An 18,427-nucleotide genomic window follows, 5' to 3' on the forward strand; every position below is an offset into this window, starting at 1 on the left:
CAGCAGCACCATGGCCAGTCTGTGGGGACATTCATAAAGGTCACAAACTTTCCCCAAGGGAGAAGCTGCTCCTTTGGTCACATAACTTTGAAGTAATGCTCAAGGAGGCACACATCCCCTGACTGTGACATTCCCACAATCAAGAGGGGACCCTGGGTCATGACAGGGCCCCTAGGGCCCACTGGGATGCAGGCGTGGAAGGCCCTTACCTGGCTGCTACCACCATTGTTTTCTGAGCTGCATAAATGGTGAAACAGTGTGGAACAGACCATTCACTCTCGCTTTCTTCTACCTGTGTGTGGGAGAAGAGGCAGAAGCCTGGACCAGGAGCAGCGCTGGCTGAACCCAAGCTTGAAGCACAACACAGGTGATGTGGAAGCTCTTTGCTGTCCAAGTCTATGTTGACTCTATGAGGGGCTACAGGAGGCACAAGGGGTCCCCACGCCATGGCACCTGCCACCCAGGTGGGTGAGCTGTGGGCCACAGGCACCCAACTACTCACCGGTGGATCCAGCACTATTAGCTGAAAATCAAGCACAGGAAAAAATGTTGAGCATTTTCATTATTAAAAAGAGAGTTGGAAAATTCATTTTATAAACCTGGTACCAAAACCTAACAAATTTAGATTCAAAGAAAAACCTACTAATCTCAGTTATAAGTGATTAAATGAAAGACCTCCAAAATAAAATGTTACCCAATCAAACCTAAAAGTATAGACAGGAAATTGTCCATGACCAAGTAAGATTGTTCTAGGAATGCAAGGATGGTTTGACGATAGGAAGCTGATTAACAGATTTCACCCTTTGAAAAGTCCAAGGGGAAAAAGTGATCATTTCTCTGCATGCTAAAAACACCTTTCTAAAATCCAACATGTTATTTCTGGTAAAATCTCTTAGTTAGAAGAAAAGAATCTGCATTAACATAAAGATAAGAAAGATACCATAAAGAAGAACATAGAAAGAAAGAAAGAATGTAAAGAAAGATAAAAGTTATCTTTCTCAAGTCAAGAGCTGTCGTCCTTCCCTCTACAGTCAGGAATGAGGGCTGGCTGGCTGTTCCCCAGGACCAGCCAGTTACGGATGACCCCACAGAATGGACAGCTTCCCTATGCAGGGCCTACAGCATGCTGACCACTGAGCCTCACACTGGACATAAAAGACCTGGAATTAACATGACCAATGGCCAGCAGGAGAAGGTTGTCAAGATGTTGGTCTTTCCGTAAGTGAATATGTAAATTGAATGCAATTTCAATAGAAATCTCAATGGTGTTTTTTGAAGGAATTTGTCCAAATGATTCCAACATTTATTTGGAAGAATTACATACTTGAGAATAGCAACGAACTTTTTAAAAAGGAAAATGACCAAAGACTGGCCCTTAGTCACCCACACAGTGACTGTCCCATACAGTACCCTCATTAGAAGGGTGTGGACTGATGCTGGGACGGAAGCGGAACAGAGTGCCCAGAAAGAATCTCAAGTGTAAAGATGAGAACTTCTTATATGATAAAGGCAACCTCTGAGATGAGTGAGAAAAGGAAGGACTCAAGAAATAAGGGGAAAACTGACCACATGCGGAGAAAACTTTACATCCTAATCAAGTAACATCCAATAAAACAAGTTTTAGGCAGATTGATTATTAAATGACAGAAATGAAACCATAAATGTGCTGGAAGAAAAGATGCCAATATAACCTTGGTGTGGGGAAGGACTTTCTGAGCCCACTCCAAGGACGGAAACCCTGAGGGAAACAGGAACAGGTCTGACTGTATAAAATGTCTAAATTCACTCCATGTATTTGTCGGAGCCTTCAGACGCTGTTCTAGGAAGCAGACAAACAATCCCTGTCCAGATGGAGTTTAATTCTACACCATAAAACCAAACTGCAGCAGAGTAAAAATGAATTACTGTCTGGGGAGAGCAGCTGTGACCTGTGAGGGTTGCCTAGCGTCTTTATAAACGTTTCACAAATGTGCATGAAAAGCTCACAGACCAGTGAGTGGTGGTCACCAGAGCGGTGACATATGAGGGCCTCCCTGGAGAGGGAGCAAGGAATGCTGGGAGATGCATTTGGTCACCGTCACTGACCTCCCCAGGGAGCTCTGCTCACCAGGTGGAGAGGTGAGGACCGAGCACCCAGTGCTCCCCAGGGCCGCGGGCAAGACGCAGGTTCAGACGCACTTAGTGGGAAGGTCAACAAGTGGTACACCTGCTGGGATAGCGATGCGGCAGTAATAGAGCCACCAGAGCAAGCGTGCCTATGTGCAGACAGTGCAGTTCAAAGTTCACCTCAAGGACGTAATGCAGGGCATGGAGACAGGCAGAGACCTGGCGGTGTTATTTCTATTTCTGAACACAAGGTGTAGCTGAAGGTTCTGGTCCAGGGAGCTAGGTAAGTTGACTGGGGCTCGGCTCCCCAGCCCCCTGCTCATTTCTGCTGTGTGAGGTGGTGGAAGCACCGAGGATGTGAGAAGACGGTTGTGACAAATCGCCAGGTTACAAAGCAGCTTGTGGAAGGGACCCCACTGTACCGCAAATGCCAACAGCGCTGCTTACTGGGTGGTAAAACAGTAAAACCTGAGGGATTCTCATTCTGCATTTTCAGTTACTTTTTTCTATGATGAAAGCATAATATTAAAAGTATACTTTAACACAAGCTGGGGTCTGCTTTCATGATGGCAGAAGAGCTCACTGAAACCAACCCCCTCTTGCTGAGAGCTGGAAAAGCGGAACCAAATGTTAGAGACACGTGCTGAAGGCTCTGGCGCCCACTGGAAGCAGGGGCAGTGCCGAGGAGTCGGAGGGCAAGACCACTTTGAAGGAGAAAGGGCTGGAGGGGCACTCTAACGCCACAGTAATGGGGACAGACGGGCCAAGTGCGACAGGGCAGAGCGGGATCGGGCCCACCTGCCGAGCTGGACGGGAGGCCTGGTGGGCCGCCGGGAGAGATGCTCGCTGCAGTAAGATGTTCTGGACCAACGGCACGTCTCTATGGTAAAACCCTGAACTTGGCCTCCTGTCTTTACCATTCCCAAAGGTGGGTTCCAGGCTGGGTGCAGATCATCTACACTTGAGGACAAATGGAGAGTGCATCACTGTCTCTGAGAGAGTCTCTCGATGGCCTTCCAACAGTGTCTTCACGAGGCCACAAAAAGGACCGACCGCAAAGGATAAAGCTGACAAAGTGGATCATGTTAAAATGAAGAATTTCTGCCCATTAGAGACAACATTAAAGTGTCACGTTGCACCTGTGACAGTGGGGGCAAGGAGACACTCTGACAGGCGTGTGGTGTGGACAGAGCACTGGCAGTGCAGCAGGACTGCTAGCAAGCCAGGCCCACAACAGCAGAGCAGAGACAGAGCTTGTTGCTCTTCATGTGGCGGACGTGAGAGGGCAGAGTAGAGGCCCCATGAGGCTCCGGTGGAGGGACCTCGCGCACGCCTGGGAGGGAAGCAGCCGGCCAGGCTCACTGGGGCCGCCCTGAGCCCAGCCTTGAACCACAGCCCGCCGTCTCATTAACGGCGGTGGTGTTTGTCCTACCATTTCAGAGCTGGGTGTGTGTGCAGGTGTGTGTGTGTGTGTGAAATAATTACGATGCCACGAAGAACCAAACTTGTCAGTATAAGAGAAAAGAGATACAAGTAAAAATCAAAGACGACTCCACAATATTAAGAAGTGGCAGTTCAGGTCTCTTTCAAACGCTGTGTCAGCCCCCCCTCCTCCAGCAGCGGAGTGGCCCAGCACCCCGTGGAGTCTTGGGTTATGTTTCCCACCAAAGGACAGTGCTCCCTGGGGGAGCCGCAGGCAGGTTCCAGAAGGACGTTGGACAGGTGAGCGGGGCCTTTGTCCTGCGGGGGCAGGGTCTGCAGGGCCCTGGAAGGGCTCCCGTGGCTGCAGGTAGGGCCCAAGCACAGAAACCACAACAGGTTGAAGCAGCACAGATAGCCCAGCAGGGGCTTGTATGGTTGCCCGTGAACCACTGTCGGGCCCTGCCTCAGCTCGGCACTCACCAGCATGCCGCGGAGCGGAAGGAGGCCCCGGATCCGGAAGTGGCTGGTCCCCGAGACACCTTTGCTTGTGTACAGCAACATATCTGAGAACTGACAGATGGGAAGCTTATTAGACAGACAAATTTTAAAAGCAAGTAACAAGGTTTCAACATCTTATTAGACCAACTTCAAGGGCCCTTATGTGGTTATCAGATCTGTTTGGCTTGCTGGAGTTTTTTTGGCAAAAAAGAGATTTTTATTTCATTCATACAATCATTTTTGCCCAGAGGTAACTAGTAACCACATGAACCAGCAGACCTCTTGGGCCAGTGCCCAGTGCCCACCAGCTGGAGTCACCCCTCATCCAGGATGGCTCCGGATTCAATCTCCTAACTGGCCGCGAGGAAGGGAGCTGATACAAGGGAACCTGGCAGCAGGGACTTGCTGAGAGGGCCTCGGCTCCCAGGGTCAAATCCAGTCCTCCTGGGCCTGCGAGTAAGACCCTGCGAACTGGCCACTCAGCACAAGAAGAACGTTCCTGCAGCCAAAGGTGCGTGGACTTTTCATCTTCCGGATTTTTCTCAGCCTGCAGACAGATGCCCAGAGCCCAGAACAAGGCAGGTGCCGGCCCAGCAATGTTCTCTGCGACCCTCACCTGGCTCCTTCTGACTTTGAGGCCACCCACCTGAAGCAGAGCATGGTGGGCACAGCCCCCCGCAGAACCGCCGCCCAGTCCACCTACCAGGAAGAACATCCTCTGCTGCAGGCCCTTCCTGGTGAGCTTGTGGAGGCAGCCCTCGCGGATGAACTCCTGAAAGAGAGACGCGCTCCTTGGTGCTGGCCCAGGGCCGCCTCGGCAGATGGCACACTGGCGGGCCGAGAGCCGGGCGGGCTCACAGCACCATTTCTGCTTCTCTGAGTTCCTCTGGATGACCCCCTCGCAGGCCCCATCTGACCCTTAACAGTGCCCTCCTGTCCAGATGCCCAAGGACCCTTCATGCCTTTCCAAACTTCCGCCTCCTGCCTGCTCCCCTCGGACACTCAAGTCCTGTCTGGGTGCCAGTTAACGCAGTCCCCAAACCATCCGCTGGGCACCTGCAGCCTCGTCTCGCCACAGGCCCGGCTAAACTGAGGGCCACCATGTAAAGCAAAGGGTATTGTTCCTGTTGAGGGGAGGCTTCTGGAAGGTACAGCCAAGGAGATGACATCTGAGTTCAGCTTTGAAAACACTGGGTGGGAGCAGCTTGAGAACGGGAGGGAGGAGGTAGGAACACCCGGTTCCCACCAAAGGGGAACAGGTGATTGTGTTAGCTGCCGCCTGGCATTGGCGTTTGAACAAGGGTTCCACACCACAAAGGCTTGACCACCCAAGGGCGTGAGAGGTTCCAGCTGGGCTGAGGCTGCAGGAGGAGCCTCCATGCTGTAGGCTGGGCTGTCCTTCATGGAGAGAGGAGGGGAGGCCCCAGAGGTAGAGGGGAAGGTTCTGCCTCTCCCTCCAGCGCCTGCTGCTCTACCAGGACTCCGGGGACATCCTCATGCTTCCCCGTCGGTGCCTGAGCACCACCTGTCCAGGCCCTGAGCTCTGCCTCTGAGGACACGGACAGCAGACAGGTCCCTAACCGCCTGCACTGATGGTGGGCAGTGAGTGTCCTGGGCATCCCAAAGGATTCCGGTTTGGACTATTTCTGGAGACTCTTCTACCATCTTTGTTCCCTTCAGACAAGTAGGAGCCTGGCTTCGTGCCCTGAGAACATGCCAGAGGATGCCAGCCTGAGACGCTCTCAAGTGAGCTGAGTGAAGGCATAAAAACACCTTTATACGGTAACCCTCACGGATGTGGCAGGATGGGAACAGCCCAACCAAAATGTCAGCTCCGCAAAGGCAGGAAGGCACGCCCTCACACCGCACAAACCCTCTTGCACAACTGGACTGGGCTGGTTGCTGAGCTCGCGGCAAACCTGCCTCCCAGCCCTGCTCTGGGGCCCGGGGAGCTGGCTGCTCCCACTGGCGATGGGGCCTCGAGGCTAGAACAGCACTTCACAGCCGTCCCTTCCTGCGAGCGTGAATCCAGTTCATGGTTTTCCTGCCCTCGCAGAGCCAGCTTCGCCACCCCACAGAGACCCCAGGACCAGGGAGCAGCGTTCCCTCCTGCAGCAGCTCAGGCCCGTGGTGCCTTCCTGCTGAGCTGGGCCCCTCTGCTGAGCTGGGAGCATTGGCGGGGCCCTGGCCAGGCCTGTGTTCCCAGCCCTCGGTGGGGCCTGCTTCTTGCAGTTCTGCCTCCTTGATACTTTACACTTCTTCTTCCCCTTTGCTGCCTTATTATCAACTTTCTACCCAGTGAACAATCCTTGCTCTTAAGTTCCCCTGCTCAAATAACTGGTGTGGCTTCTGTCTCTGACTGATGCACTTATTTAACTTAGGGAGACCAGGAGCCCTGGTTTATCAAGACAGGACTTCAGAGACTTTGACTAGTAACCATAATTATGGCAGCAAGCATTTACACAGCAAGGCCCTGGGTCGAGCAGCTGATGTCCGTCCCCTTGTGAAGCCCCGATCCCCCATGTCACAGGTGGAGCAGCCTGCCCAGGCCCCGTGGCGGGCTGTGGAGACCTGAACTCAAGCCTGGGCTCCCGAGCCCACCCCGAACCCCTGCTCTAGGAGGCTCCTCTCGTTTATTTGTCCCTTTAGTGACAGTTCCCTGGGCCACTGCGCGGGGCACTAAGAGAAACATGTGTGTAACAAGAGCCCCAGCCCCTCCCAGAGTCCCAGCCCGCAGCACCACCAGAGCCAGGGGGCGAGGAGCGGGTGAGAGGGAGCCATCCTGGCACCCGCTTGAAGCCCAGGCCCCAGGAGCAGGCCTCCCTGTGTGTTTGAGTCTAGCGCCTCTCTCTCAGCTCATGGTCCACGTTCTGCATACCTTCTTCTCACGAGGTTAACACAGAAACGTGACTTGGACACCCACACACTAATATGTGTAAGCTTGTGTTGACACAGGAAACAGCCCCATGCAACCCTTAAAGCAGGTTTTGTATGTTGACAGTACTGAGTTCAAAGCAAAGGGCATTAGTGACAGAAAGTAAGCAGCCCAGTAGACATACAGACCCACGGAACAGAAATGAGGGTTCAAAAATAAACCCAGACATCGAAGGCCCATTGTTTTTGATCAGGGTGCAAAGACAATTCAACAAATGGTGCTGGGCCAATGGGACACCTACATGGAAAAGGATGAAGTTGGACCCCCACCTCACACCATCCACAAAACAACTCAAAATGGATCAAATCTAAATGTGAGGGTTAAAACATAAAACTTTTACAAGAAAACATAGGGTTAAACCTTCATACCTTGGATTAGGGAATGGTTTCTTAGCTTTGACACCTAAAGCACAAGCAACCAAAGAAGAAATAGGTAAATTGGACTTCACCGAAATTAAAAACTTTTGGATTGTAAATGATACCCACAAGAAAGTGAAAAGATAACCCACAAAATGGGAAAACATATTTGCAAGTCCTATTCTGGTAAGTCTGGTATCCAGAGTAGATAAAGAATCTCATGACAATAGTGGAAGGACAAACAACCCAGTTAAAAGGTGGGAAAGGACCTGAATAGGCATTTCTCTAAAGAAGGCACAAATGGCCAATAAACACATGAAAAGATGCTTGTCGTTAGCCATCAGGGAAATGCAAATCACAATGAGACCTCACTACCTACACAAGGATGGCTAGAATCAGCTGAGATATGGAGAAACTGGAACTCGCATACACTCCTGGCAGGAATGGAAAATGGTGCAGTCACTGGAAAATGGCAGCTCCTCAAAATGTTAAACATAGAGTTACCACATGACCCAGCAAGCCCACTCTTAGGGATGTACTCAGGAGAACTGAAAACATACGTCCACACACGGACTTGCACACGAATGTTCACAGCAGCATTATTCACAATTGCCAACAAGTAGAAACAACTCAAGTGTCCATCAGCAGATGGATGGATATACAAGAAACGGTATATCCAGAGAATGGAATACTGTTCTGCCACGAAAAGGAAGGAAGCGCCCACTCATGCCACAATGGGCACGAACCTTGAAAACATGACGCTGAGTGAAAGAAGTGAGACACAAAAGCCACATCCTGTAAGATGCCATTCATATGAAATGTCCAGAATAGGCAAATCCAAAGAGACAGAAAGTAGATTAGTAGCTGCTAGGGACTGGGCAGGGGGACAGGGAGTGACTGCTGACAGATATGGGGGATGAAAGTGTTCTGAAATGGGATAGTGGCGATGGTTGTACAACCTTGTGGATATACTAACAACCACTGAATTGCACACTTTGAAAGTGCGAATTCTGTGGTAGGAGAATTATATCTCAAAAACAATGAAGTACCCAGCTCAAAAAACTTTCTCAAACCAAGTGACTCACCCTGCCGGGAATGATGAGGTTCTCAATGCCGACCAGGTCCCTCTGGAGCTCCGTCAGCTTCTGGAGATTCTCCAGCCGGACGAGGCTGTGCTGGAGTGTGGATGTCACTTCTGTGATGGCCTTGAGGGCGTCTGCGTGGAGAGAACCCTCAGGACAGGTGCTCAGGCAGGTGGACCAGGCGCGGCGCAGAAAAAACCCTTCACCCACCACTCTGTGACAGGAACTGGCATTTTACTTTATTTTTTTTTGCAGAGGAAAATTTGCCCTGAGCTAATATTCATTGCCAATCTTCCTCTTTTTGCTTGAGGAAGATTCGCCCTGCAGTAACATCTGTGCCAACCTTCCTCTATTTTGTATGTGGGACGGCTGCCACAGCCTGGCTTCATGAGCGGTGTGTAGGTCCACGCCTGGTATGCAAACCCACAAACCCCAGCTGCTGAAGCAGTGTGCATGAACTTAACCACTACGCCACCAGGCTGGCCCCATACCCTGCTATCTTTTTATCAGGACTCCCACTGACAGCCTGGCCACAGCACCTCACGGTCCCAACAACTACAGCAGGAGACGCTGCCCTCACGCAGCTCCGCCCTCCTTTTCAGCTCTCGCCCTGGCAAGTCTCATTTCTCCAGTGGAGCTGACACCGGCCTCACAGCTTTGAGAGGATAAAGTCAGATAAGGGCACATGGAGAGATGAGTTCTTCCTTCATAAACGACACGTTGTCAGAGCCTCAGTGATGCTGCCTCAGGTGCTGACACTGGAGTCGGCTCTGTGCAGACTCCTGAGCTCCCACCCCGGCCGGGCCTCACCAGCCCTCAGGGTCCAGCTGAAGTCTGAGCCCCTCCTCCTGGACACGCAGTTGGGCAGAGACTCGCTTTGCTCTGCTTGCTCACTGCAGGCTGCCTGGCCCCACGTGTGCCCCTGGACAGCACTCAGTGCTACCCTGCCCTTGGATGATGTGTGCACGGAGTGCAGGGCTGGAAGGTCACCGCATGGGCTCCGCATTGCACTGGGGTTGGCACTGGAAGCTGCTGTAAGCTGGGGATGCACTTTAGACCTATGCCAGACTGATGTCCATAGTACCACCTGTGCCTGGGACTCCATGGGACCAGCATGATGTTGACAGACTGTCAACATACACTTAGCACCTGGCCAGTGCCAGGCACTGCCCCTGGGAAACCCTTATTGACTGAATGATAAAATACAAATGCAAGGCCACCCTCTCTAGGCCCCAACCTAAAGGTACTCCCTTTTGTCCAACAAGTTCAAGCTCAAGCTCTTGGGAAGACCAAGAGGGCTGGTAACATCTGCACCCCAAGGGGCCTTTTTCTGAGGCGGGGGAGTGGGTGGGGGCGGGGCACCAACTGCTGTCATCAGCTGAGGGTGCACTTCATCCCCTGGGCTCTCCCAACCATTGGCAGACGGCTGGGGTCTGAAGCAAACCAGTCTCAGCTGTCACATCGCATTGTGCTGACAGTTTACGAAGCACCTTCAGAAATGTAGCCTCAGTCAGTTTTTGCATCAGCCTGTGAGACAGGTTTTCCTGAAGAGGAGCCTGACAGCAGCGGGTGTGCCCGACCCTCTCCACTCGGCATGGCCTCCCCTGATGGCTTGGAGCCCAGGTCACTGCCGCCTGCACTGCCCCACCCCGCAGGGACTTCAGGAGAAGGCTGACAATGGGGAGCATTTTAAGTGTGCTACACTGATTTCATATTTCCCTTAAAATGCTTGGAAACACTTCCGACAATTTTGTCCTCTCCTTTTTAGCACACACGAAATACTTGCTTTTAGAATGAAGAGGAAGAGAGTTGTCAGCATAGTGTGATCCATTTTGTTTCTTGTACATCAGAAAGCATCTTATTTGCACCCATTTATGACTATGGGAGACCGGCTAGAAGGAAATGCTGAATAGTCTTCCATCTTATGCTTTTAATGACAATGGTAAATTTACTTATGAAAACCTGATAGACAGTAATTTCCTGCACTAAATTTACAGTACAACTAGAAGTCATATTTGTAGGTTATAAAGGTCAGGGTTTATTTTTTCGCCCCTTTAACACAAAAAATGACAAAGTCCATCTATGTGAGAAACTTCGAACAGGCCACCGTGGCCCAAATATTTGAGTTTTAGATCCAAGGCTTCCAGGACAGAAATGCCCACAGGCAGCAGGTCACTCTGAGAGTGGCACTCCACCCCCCAGTACTCCAACCCCTCCAGGGGGCTATGGGGGGACCCCTTGCAGCAGAAGGCCACCCTGATCAGTGTCTACTCCCTGTGACCACTCCAGGGTAATTGGAGTCCTTCCCTCTGCTGTTCAGATTTGGAGCAGAGAAGGGCCTCACCCTGGGGAGGTGGAGTTGAAGGACAGGTTCGGGTCCTGCCCTCCTCCATCGGCAGGAGGGGCAGGGGAGGGCAGCGGCCAGCGCACCCCACGCCTCCCAGTTAAGGAAGCCAAAGTTGCCCCTGCCTCCTACCCACGCGGGCTTCTAGCCGTTGGATGCAGGCTTCGTAGTAGGCACATGGCCACACCAGCTTCCAGCACCGAGCCACACTAGCTCCTAGCAGAAAGCCACACCAGCTTCCAGACTTGGCCGTACGGCTCCTAACCACACAGCCGCGGCAGCCTGAGAGACAGGACTCGGCGCCCGCACTCACCGCGGCAGTCGGCGTGGTCACGGTGCCTGGGCGCGTAGTGCCCACAGAGCCGGCTCAGCAGCAGGCGGTAGTGCACCAGTCGCTGGATGGGCTTCAGTAGGAACGTGTTGAGAGGCAAGTAGCAGACCTTCTGGAGCTCGAACTCTTTGTACACCATCTCTAGCTTCTTAGAGCGTTTCGTGGCCTTTTCCAGTTCTGTCAGGACCTCATCATGCCTTTGGAAGTAGCTGGTAAACTCCTGTTGAGGTACAAAAGGGGGGCCTTTAGGTTAGCAGATGTGGGAGGGGTGTCCAGGTGGTGAGCGGCCTGTCTGGACGGCATTCCCAGTGTGGACGTCACACCTGGCTGGAAATGCCAACGGGCAGAACAGAGAATGACCCAGCGTACGCGAGCTGGGGCTTTCCAGCTTCCACAGAGTTGGCTCTGTCCCGTCTGAGACTCCACCTCGACCAAACCTCGCTCCAGATGGGAGGGCAGGGGCTTGTCCCCAGCCGCCAGCACTATGCCCACCGCTGACGGACCCCACGGCTCATGCGGTGAGTGCTCACGGGGCTCTGTCCCCACTTTACAGATGAAGGACTGAGGCTGAGAGGGCTGCAGCTCGCTGCATGTGACACAGCGAGTGAGCGCTGCGGAGGCTGCCCCGGGTCTCACCCACACTCCAGAGCGGAGCGGAGCGGTCGCCCGACCCAGTTATCGAAGAGAGAGCACAGTCCCTCCGGACGGTTTACCCAAATCAAAGGGACGCGTGTGTGGATTCCGAGTGTCACACAGCTGGATTAAACTCTGCTAACCCTACCTTTTGGAGGGTTTTAATATATATATATATTTTCTTTTTGAGGAAGACTGGCCCTGAGCTAACATCCATGCCTATCTCCCTCTACTTTGTGTGGGACGCCTACCACAGCGTGGCTTTTTTGCTGAGCAGTGCCATGTCCGTACCTGGGGTCTGAACCGGTGAACCCTGGGCCACCAAAGCGGAACATGTAAACTTAACCGCTGCGCCACCGGGCTGGCCCCCTGGAGGGTTTTAATACTAAATCGGTTTGTTTTAATGAACATTACAGATGACCTGTGTGGTATGTATGGTAAGCTCAATCAAACAGATTTGTATATATTTTGATTTTAAATTCCTGCAAGTGCTTTTGGGATAGGCAGAACTTACTAATTAACCACCTGGCTCAGAAAACCCGGTAAGTGTCAGGGTAAGGAAGGGGCCTCTGAGCAGGATGGAGCTCTTCAAGTGGGGCTATCTGAAGTCAGAACTGAGCGATCCTGTGGGCCCCTCGGGCTTCTAGGAATGAAATGGGGCCTAGAAGAGTGTCTAGAGTCTGGCTGGATAGAGGAGAAGGCGGGACAGGCCTGGGATGGAGGCGGCAGCCAGCCCAGCGAGTGGACTTGTTGGCGAGGGCTTGAGAGACGGGAGTGATGCAAGCGGTGGGGGTGCTCCAGAGTCTCCGGGAAGGATGCTGCAAGGACGCCCCAAGGGAACCCCCGGGGGGAAGGCCTGTCCCAGGTCTGTTTAGCAAGAGTAAGATCTCTGAACAGCAAAAGCACAACTGGCCCTGTTGACTCCAACCCTGTGACAACTGGTCCTAACAAAGGGACATCTCGCTTCCCCACGTGGCTGACCTGGGCTACCCAGAGTCACTCCATTTGCACTTTCCTTGGCACAGTCCCTTCACAGAGCTCAAGCCCATCCAAGGAAAACACCTGAACTATGAGACTAGCAGGTGAGTGGAAACAAACCCCAACATCAACCTAGACAGGCTCCGCACAGCCGTCTCCGGGCTGCAGCACCTAGCAAGAGCAGCATCTGCACGTGGGTCAGCTGGAGGCTCATGTCCCATTGTGAATCACAGAGAGACGTCAGGAGCGCCAACTCAGCACACTCTGACGCTGCTCTGAGGGTCACACTTTGCTGATGGGAACTATGCTCTGAGGGGAACGCTAGCTGAGGGGAACCCTGCCTTGAGAGGAACACTGTCCTTGGGGCTCCTTACTCTGAGGGGAAAGCTGTCCTCAGGGAATGTTGCTCTGAGGGAAATCACTGTCCTGACAGAAACCCTCTCCTAAGGGGAATGATTATCTGAAAGGAATGCTGTTCTCAGGCAAACACTGCCCTGAGGGGGACACTGTCCTGAGGGGAGCAATGGTCTTGGGGGAATGCTGTCTGAGAGGAATGCTGTCCTGAGAACGCCATCCTGTGGGGAATGCTGTCCTGAGGGGAACAATGTTCTGAGGGGAATGCTAGTATGAGGGGAGCTCTGGCCTGAAGGGAGTGCCTTTCTGATGGGAATGATGTCTTGCAGGGGATGCTGCTTTGAGAAGATTGATGCTCTGAGGAGTACGCTGCTCTGAGGAGGACATGTCCTTAGGGAGACAGTTTACTGAGGGAGAGTCTGCTGAGGAAAAGCCTGTCCTGAGGGGTTGTCACTCTGATGGGAACACTGCCCTGAGGAGGATACTGTTCTGAGGGACCACTGTCGTGAGGAGAGTACGGCTCTGAGGGGAACACTGTCCTGAGTGGAACACTTGTCTTGCAGAAATGCTGTCTAGGGGGAACTCTGCCATGAGAAAACACTGTTGAGAGGAACAATGCCCTGTCCTGAGGGAAATACTGACCTGAGGAGAATGATTACCTAAAGGTAACTCTGAGGTGAATGTTGCTCAGAGGGGATCACTGTCTGGATAGGAACACTGTCTTTGTTTCTTTTCTTTTCTTTTCTTTTTTTTAAAGATTGGCACCTGTGCTAACGTATGTTGCCAATCTTTCTTTTTTTTTTCTTCTTCTTCTTCTCCCCAAGGCCTCCTGGTACATAGTTGTATATTCTAGTTGTGAGTGCCTCTGGTTGTGCCGTATGGGATGCCACCTCAACACGGCCTGATGAGCAGTGCCATGTCCGGCCCAGGATCCGAACCAGCGAAACTCTGGGCCGCTGAAGCGGAGTGTGCAAACTTAACCACTCGGCCATGGGGCCGGCCCACGGAACACTGTCTTGAGGGAAATGCTGTTGTGAGGGAAAGGCTGTCCTGAGGAGTCTCTCTTTTGAGGGAAATGCTGTCGTGAGTGGAACACTGTCCCAAGAGTAATGCAGCTCTGAGGGGATGCTGTCCTGAGGGGAAAGGTGTTCTGAATAGAAGGCTGAGAGGTACACTGTTCTGAGGGGAATGCTGTTCTGAAGGGAATACTGTCCTGAGGGGAACTCTGTCTAGGAAAAACTGTTCTGAGGGGAATGAGGTCCTGAGGAGAACATTGTCCTGAATGGAATGCTGCTCTGAGGGGAATGCTATCCTCAGGGGAACATCGGCCTGAGGGAAATACTGTCCTGATAGGAATGCAGTCGGGATGGGAATGCTGTTCTGAGAGGAAGCTGTCCTGAGGTGAGTGTTGCTCTGAGGGTAGAGCTATCCTGAAGGGGAAGCCGTCCTTAGGGGAATTCCGTCCTGAGGGAAAAGCTGTGTAGACTGAAGGCTGTCCTGATGGGAATGATGCTCTGAGGGGAAAGCTGGTCTGATAAGAATGCTGCTCTGAGGACAATGCTGTCTGAGGGAAATGCAGCTCTGAGGAGAACTCTGTCCTGAGGGGAACACTGCTGACAGGAATGCTGCTCTGAAGGGAATGCTGTTATGAGGGGAATGCTGCTCAGAAGAGAATGATGCTCTGAGGGGAAGGCTGTCCTGAAGTGAATGCTATCTCTGAGCTGAATGCTGTCCTGATGGGGCAAGCCGTCCTGAGGGCAAAGTAGCTGTTAGGAGAATGCTGTCCTGAGGGGAATGTAGCTCCTAGGGGAACACTGTCCTGAGGGGAATGCTGTCCTGAGGGGAACGCTGTCCTGAGGGGAACGCTGTCCTGAGGGGAACGCTGTCCTGAAGGGTACGCTGCTGTTGTGCTGATAGTTGCTAGGCCTGGAGTCACCACCTAAACCCATGGTACCTTTAACTGTTGCATGTTCCTTAGTAGGACGTCCCCGATTCGTTGATGACCACCTGTGGCATGGGCATTGGAAGATCCTTCCCTGGAGTAGAGATGAACAAATATGGTCAAAAGCCTGTGAAAGCTTGTGAGACACACTTCAATTTGATACTTGTGTGACCAGCTATTCTAGTCACAGACAGAATGGCAATGAGATGCTTTGAGGTAGAAGGCTCATACTTGACAGAAACAATTATTACATTCTGGCCATTCTCTAAAAGGTAGTAATCAGGGCCCCCCCCCCCCCCCGAAATCATCTACCTTCAGCTTACTTCTTTCATTCTCTCTTCTGGAATAGGATGAATAAAAGTGATTGTTACATGTCTACTCCTTCCCACAAGTTTAAAAAATTTACTTCAATGAAATAATGGTTGCTGTGAATTATTTTCTGAAGCCAGGAAGTTCCTGAGAGCAGTGATGGTGATGAGAGTGGGCTGCCCATTGTAGGGGTCCAGGGTGTGGGGGCCGCTGTGTGGGGGTCCAGGGCAGGGGCTGCCCATGTTGGGGTGCAGGGCCCAGGGGCTGCCTGTGTGTGTAGGGTATTACCAGAGTGCCAGCCTCTGCTCCACCTCGTGCAGGAAACCTCTGTGGAACTCGTAGATGGGGTCAATGTTGGAGAAGAGCAGGGTCATCAGGTCTGCAGGCATGGCATCCTCTTTGACCACCGCACTGCGAAACCACTGTGGGAAGAGCTCAGGGTGACTGAGGGACCTTGCCCCTGAGGGCCTGTGGCTACAGGACACCCAACACTGACCCCACAGTCACTGCCCATGAGGACAGCTCAAGTCAGTGTTAAGTCCATCCTCTTGGCTGACCACCCAATTTTCACAGTATAAGAAAACAAATCTGGGTGAAAAGCTTCAAATGGATATATTCCCAGTTTTGCAAAAAATTGGACACAATGTTCTCACCTGACTTAGACATGTGTTAAGGCAAATATATTTAACAGAACATATACATGTAGGTCTCATGATGGCCAAGAGCTATTTCTCAGGAGGGATCCTCTGTCTCTGGTTTAGATTGAAGAAGTATTAAGAAAATCAAAGTAATAAAGGACGTAGGTGTCATACCACGGTGATAACTTCTAAATCCTTCAGGTATGTTCGTTCTGTAGCGAGAATCTCCTTTGCTATGAAATAGGCTTCATCTGCTGCTGTGCACTGCAAGAAGCAGAGAGTATGAGCACGTGGCTGTCAGTCATGTCACTGACATTCATAACATTTTCTTCTGCTCAAGTTAACATCGTCATGCAGTTTTCATCTGTAATTCCTGAAGGGATTTACTTCTGAGTAAAAATATAAGCCCAGGGGCCAGCTGGGTGGTGCAGTGGTTGGGTGCGCACGTTCTGCTTCGGCAGCCCGAGGTTTGCCGGTTCGGCGGATCCCGGGTGCGGATGTGGCACTGCTTGGCAAGCCATGCTGTGGTGAGCGTCCCACATGGAAAGTGGAGGAAAATGGGCACGGATGTTAGCTCAGGCTAATCTTCCTCAAAAAAAAGAAAGAGCCCAGCTGTATCTCCCTCACGTTTTCGTCATTTTATGTTAGTCTTTTTGAGAAAAGAATTGCTGTTGAAACATATACTGAAGCTTACTATTGGTTTTGTGATGCAATTATTGTTCAGATATCACCGCCAGGGGTATTCCTGGTGAACACACAGATACATGAGTGTGTACATAAGTGATTATAAACAATTAAGCTTAATTTCCAAAAAAGTCACTTAAATTACCAAACAGTGTACTTTCTAACGGTGCCCTATATTAGAGCACAAGGCTGGCTAATGCACTTGGAGTGCAGGGCCAGAGATGGCCCAGCCCTGAGAGCTCTTAAATCTCCATCAGGGCCTCTGCCTGATGAGCAGGTGCAGGCAGACAAGTCAGCAATGACGGGACCAGCAGGAGCAGGAAGAGCCACACTGCGCCCAGCTCTCGGCACTCCAGCAAAGTGCAGGCCTCGTGCTTGGCCTAGGTGGGTGCTGTGTTCTTCCCTGAAGGGCCCCTCCCTACCTCGAGCACCTCTCATAGCAGCCTCTGCCAAGGTCCAGCTCGATGGCCCCTCCTCTGTCCTTTCCCACCTGGCGGACACGGGTCCTGCTCTATCCCCGAGCCATTGCCCTGCCACTCCTCCACCAGGCTGAGGACTTCTTTAGGGCCGACTGTCCCCCTATCCACCATGCAAACATCCAAGGAGCTTGCGCCAGACCCAAAAAGGCACCTGGGACGTGCCCAGGAACAGATGTCCCTGCCCTCGAGCTGAGGGCCTCCCAGGAGGAGATAGGCAAGAAGCAATGCACAAGCTAAAGGGGAAGTGACCTATCACGGCAGAAAAGTGCCCTAGAGTACAAAACGTGGCAGGTGGGGGAGAGGTGGATGCAGCCTCTGACTGCCTCCTGGTGGTGGGAGACAGGCCAGAGGCCAAAGATGAGGGGGAAGGTAAGAGGTGCGCGAGCTGGTTACAAGTGGGGAAGGCAGGGGTCCCAGGATGAGTCTGAGAGCAGGCCAGAGGGGGCTGACGCTGGTCAGGAGGCCTCCGCACCACCCAGGCCCCGCAGCAGGGGAGGGGAGCGGCCAGATGGGATGAGGGTGGACCCGGGACACAGTCTGAAGGTCCAGTTCCAGTGTGGGTGGAGGTGCGAAGGATGGAGGAGGCAAGGATGACTGTGGTTTTGGACCCAAGCCGAGGGAAAGAGCTGCTGTCCCCAGAGGTGAAGGCTGCAGGTGGCAGGTTTGGGGAGAAAGGTCGGGGTCAGGTTTGCACCCGGGGTCTGAGATGTGCTATAGACACTATTGAGAAGCGAGCTGGGCATGGGGGTCTACAGCTGAGATGGGAGGCTGGGCTGGAGGCTGACCTTTGGGGCCCCCCCATCTTCTTCCTGTGCCCCTCCCCCAGGTGAAGTTTAGCAGGGGTTTAACAAAGGCGTGTTCCTCCTGTGTGCCCTGGAGCCCACCAAACTGAGAGGTCAGCCAGCCGACGGGCAAGGCCCCTTGGGCCCACCAGGAACACTCTGCTTGACCTGCTGCCCTTCAGAACCCCTGTCCTGCTGTCCTTTCCCCAAACTCCTGCATGTGGAACATCCGCTGGCTGCTTCTCACATCAGCTCTTCCCAAATGATTGACAGCCGTGCAGCTCAAGCAGCCCAGGGAGCCTGCTCTATGGTTTTGCAGGCTCTGGCCGGGGCAGCATCTCCTTGGAGCTCCCACCCTGGGCCCCTGGCGCTTGGGCCCTCCCTGCAGAGAGCAGCAGGATCACCTTTCCAACCTTCATGCTCTTCAATTTTTTCTTTTTGGGCTTCATGCTATTAAATCCAAATTCAGTAAAATCTCTTTAAAAAGTAATATTTCCACCTGAGCTTACAGTGACCAGTGGGCTCCCTGGCCTTTGGCTCTGGGGGAGAGTCCA

The 18,427-nt window shown here is 52.5% G+C and overlaps 1 protein-coding gene across 4 annotated transcripts in view; it reads right to left on the bottom strand.

Moving 5' to 3' along the window:
* FARP2 (FERM, ARH/RhoGEF and pleckstrin domain protein 2) overlaps positions 1-18,427 on the bottom strand; it is a 108,887-nt gene that overhangs the window by 4,092 nt on the left and 86,368 nt on the right. For 2 of the 4 annotated variants that reach the window (XM_046643756.1, XM_046643754.1), the window contains 9 exons: positions 16,103-16,192; positions 15,579-15,712; positions 14,994-15,075; positions 11,057-11,294; positions 8,403-8,533; positions 4,730-4,798; positions 4,009-4,098; positions 503-523; positions 210-292 (listed from right to left, as the gene is read on the bottom strand). In XM_046643756.1, coding sequence (XP_046499712.1) covers positions 210-292; positions 503-523; positions 4,009-4,098; positions 4,730-4,798; positions 8,403-8,533; positions 11,057-11,294; positions 14,994-15,075; positions 15,579-15,712; positions 16,103-16,192 — 938 coding nt within the window. The remainder of the gene's footprint in view (positions 1-209; positions 293-502; positions 524-4,008; positions 4,099-4,729; positions 4,799-8,402; positions 8,534-11,056; positions 11,295-14,993; positions 15,076-15,578; positions 15,713-16,102; positions 16,193-18,427) is intronic. The other 2 variants (XM_046643757.1, XM_046643755.1) reach the window with 1 other exon arrangement.

The sequence above is a fragment of the Equus quagga genome, chromosome 17, assembly GCF_021613505.1.
Source record: "Equus quagga isolate Etosha38 chromosome 17, UCLA_HA_Equagga_1.0, whole genome shotgun sequence".
NCBI classification, from domain to species: domain Eukaryota; kingdom Metazoa; phylum Chordata; class Mammalia; order Perissodactyla; family Equidae; genus Equus; species Equus quagga.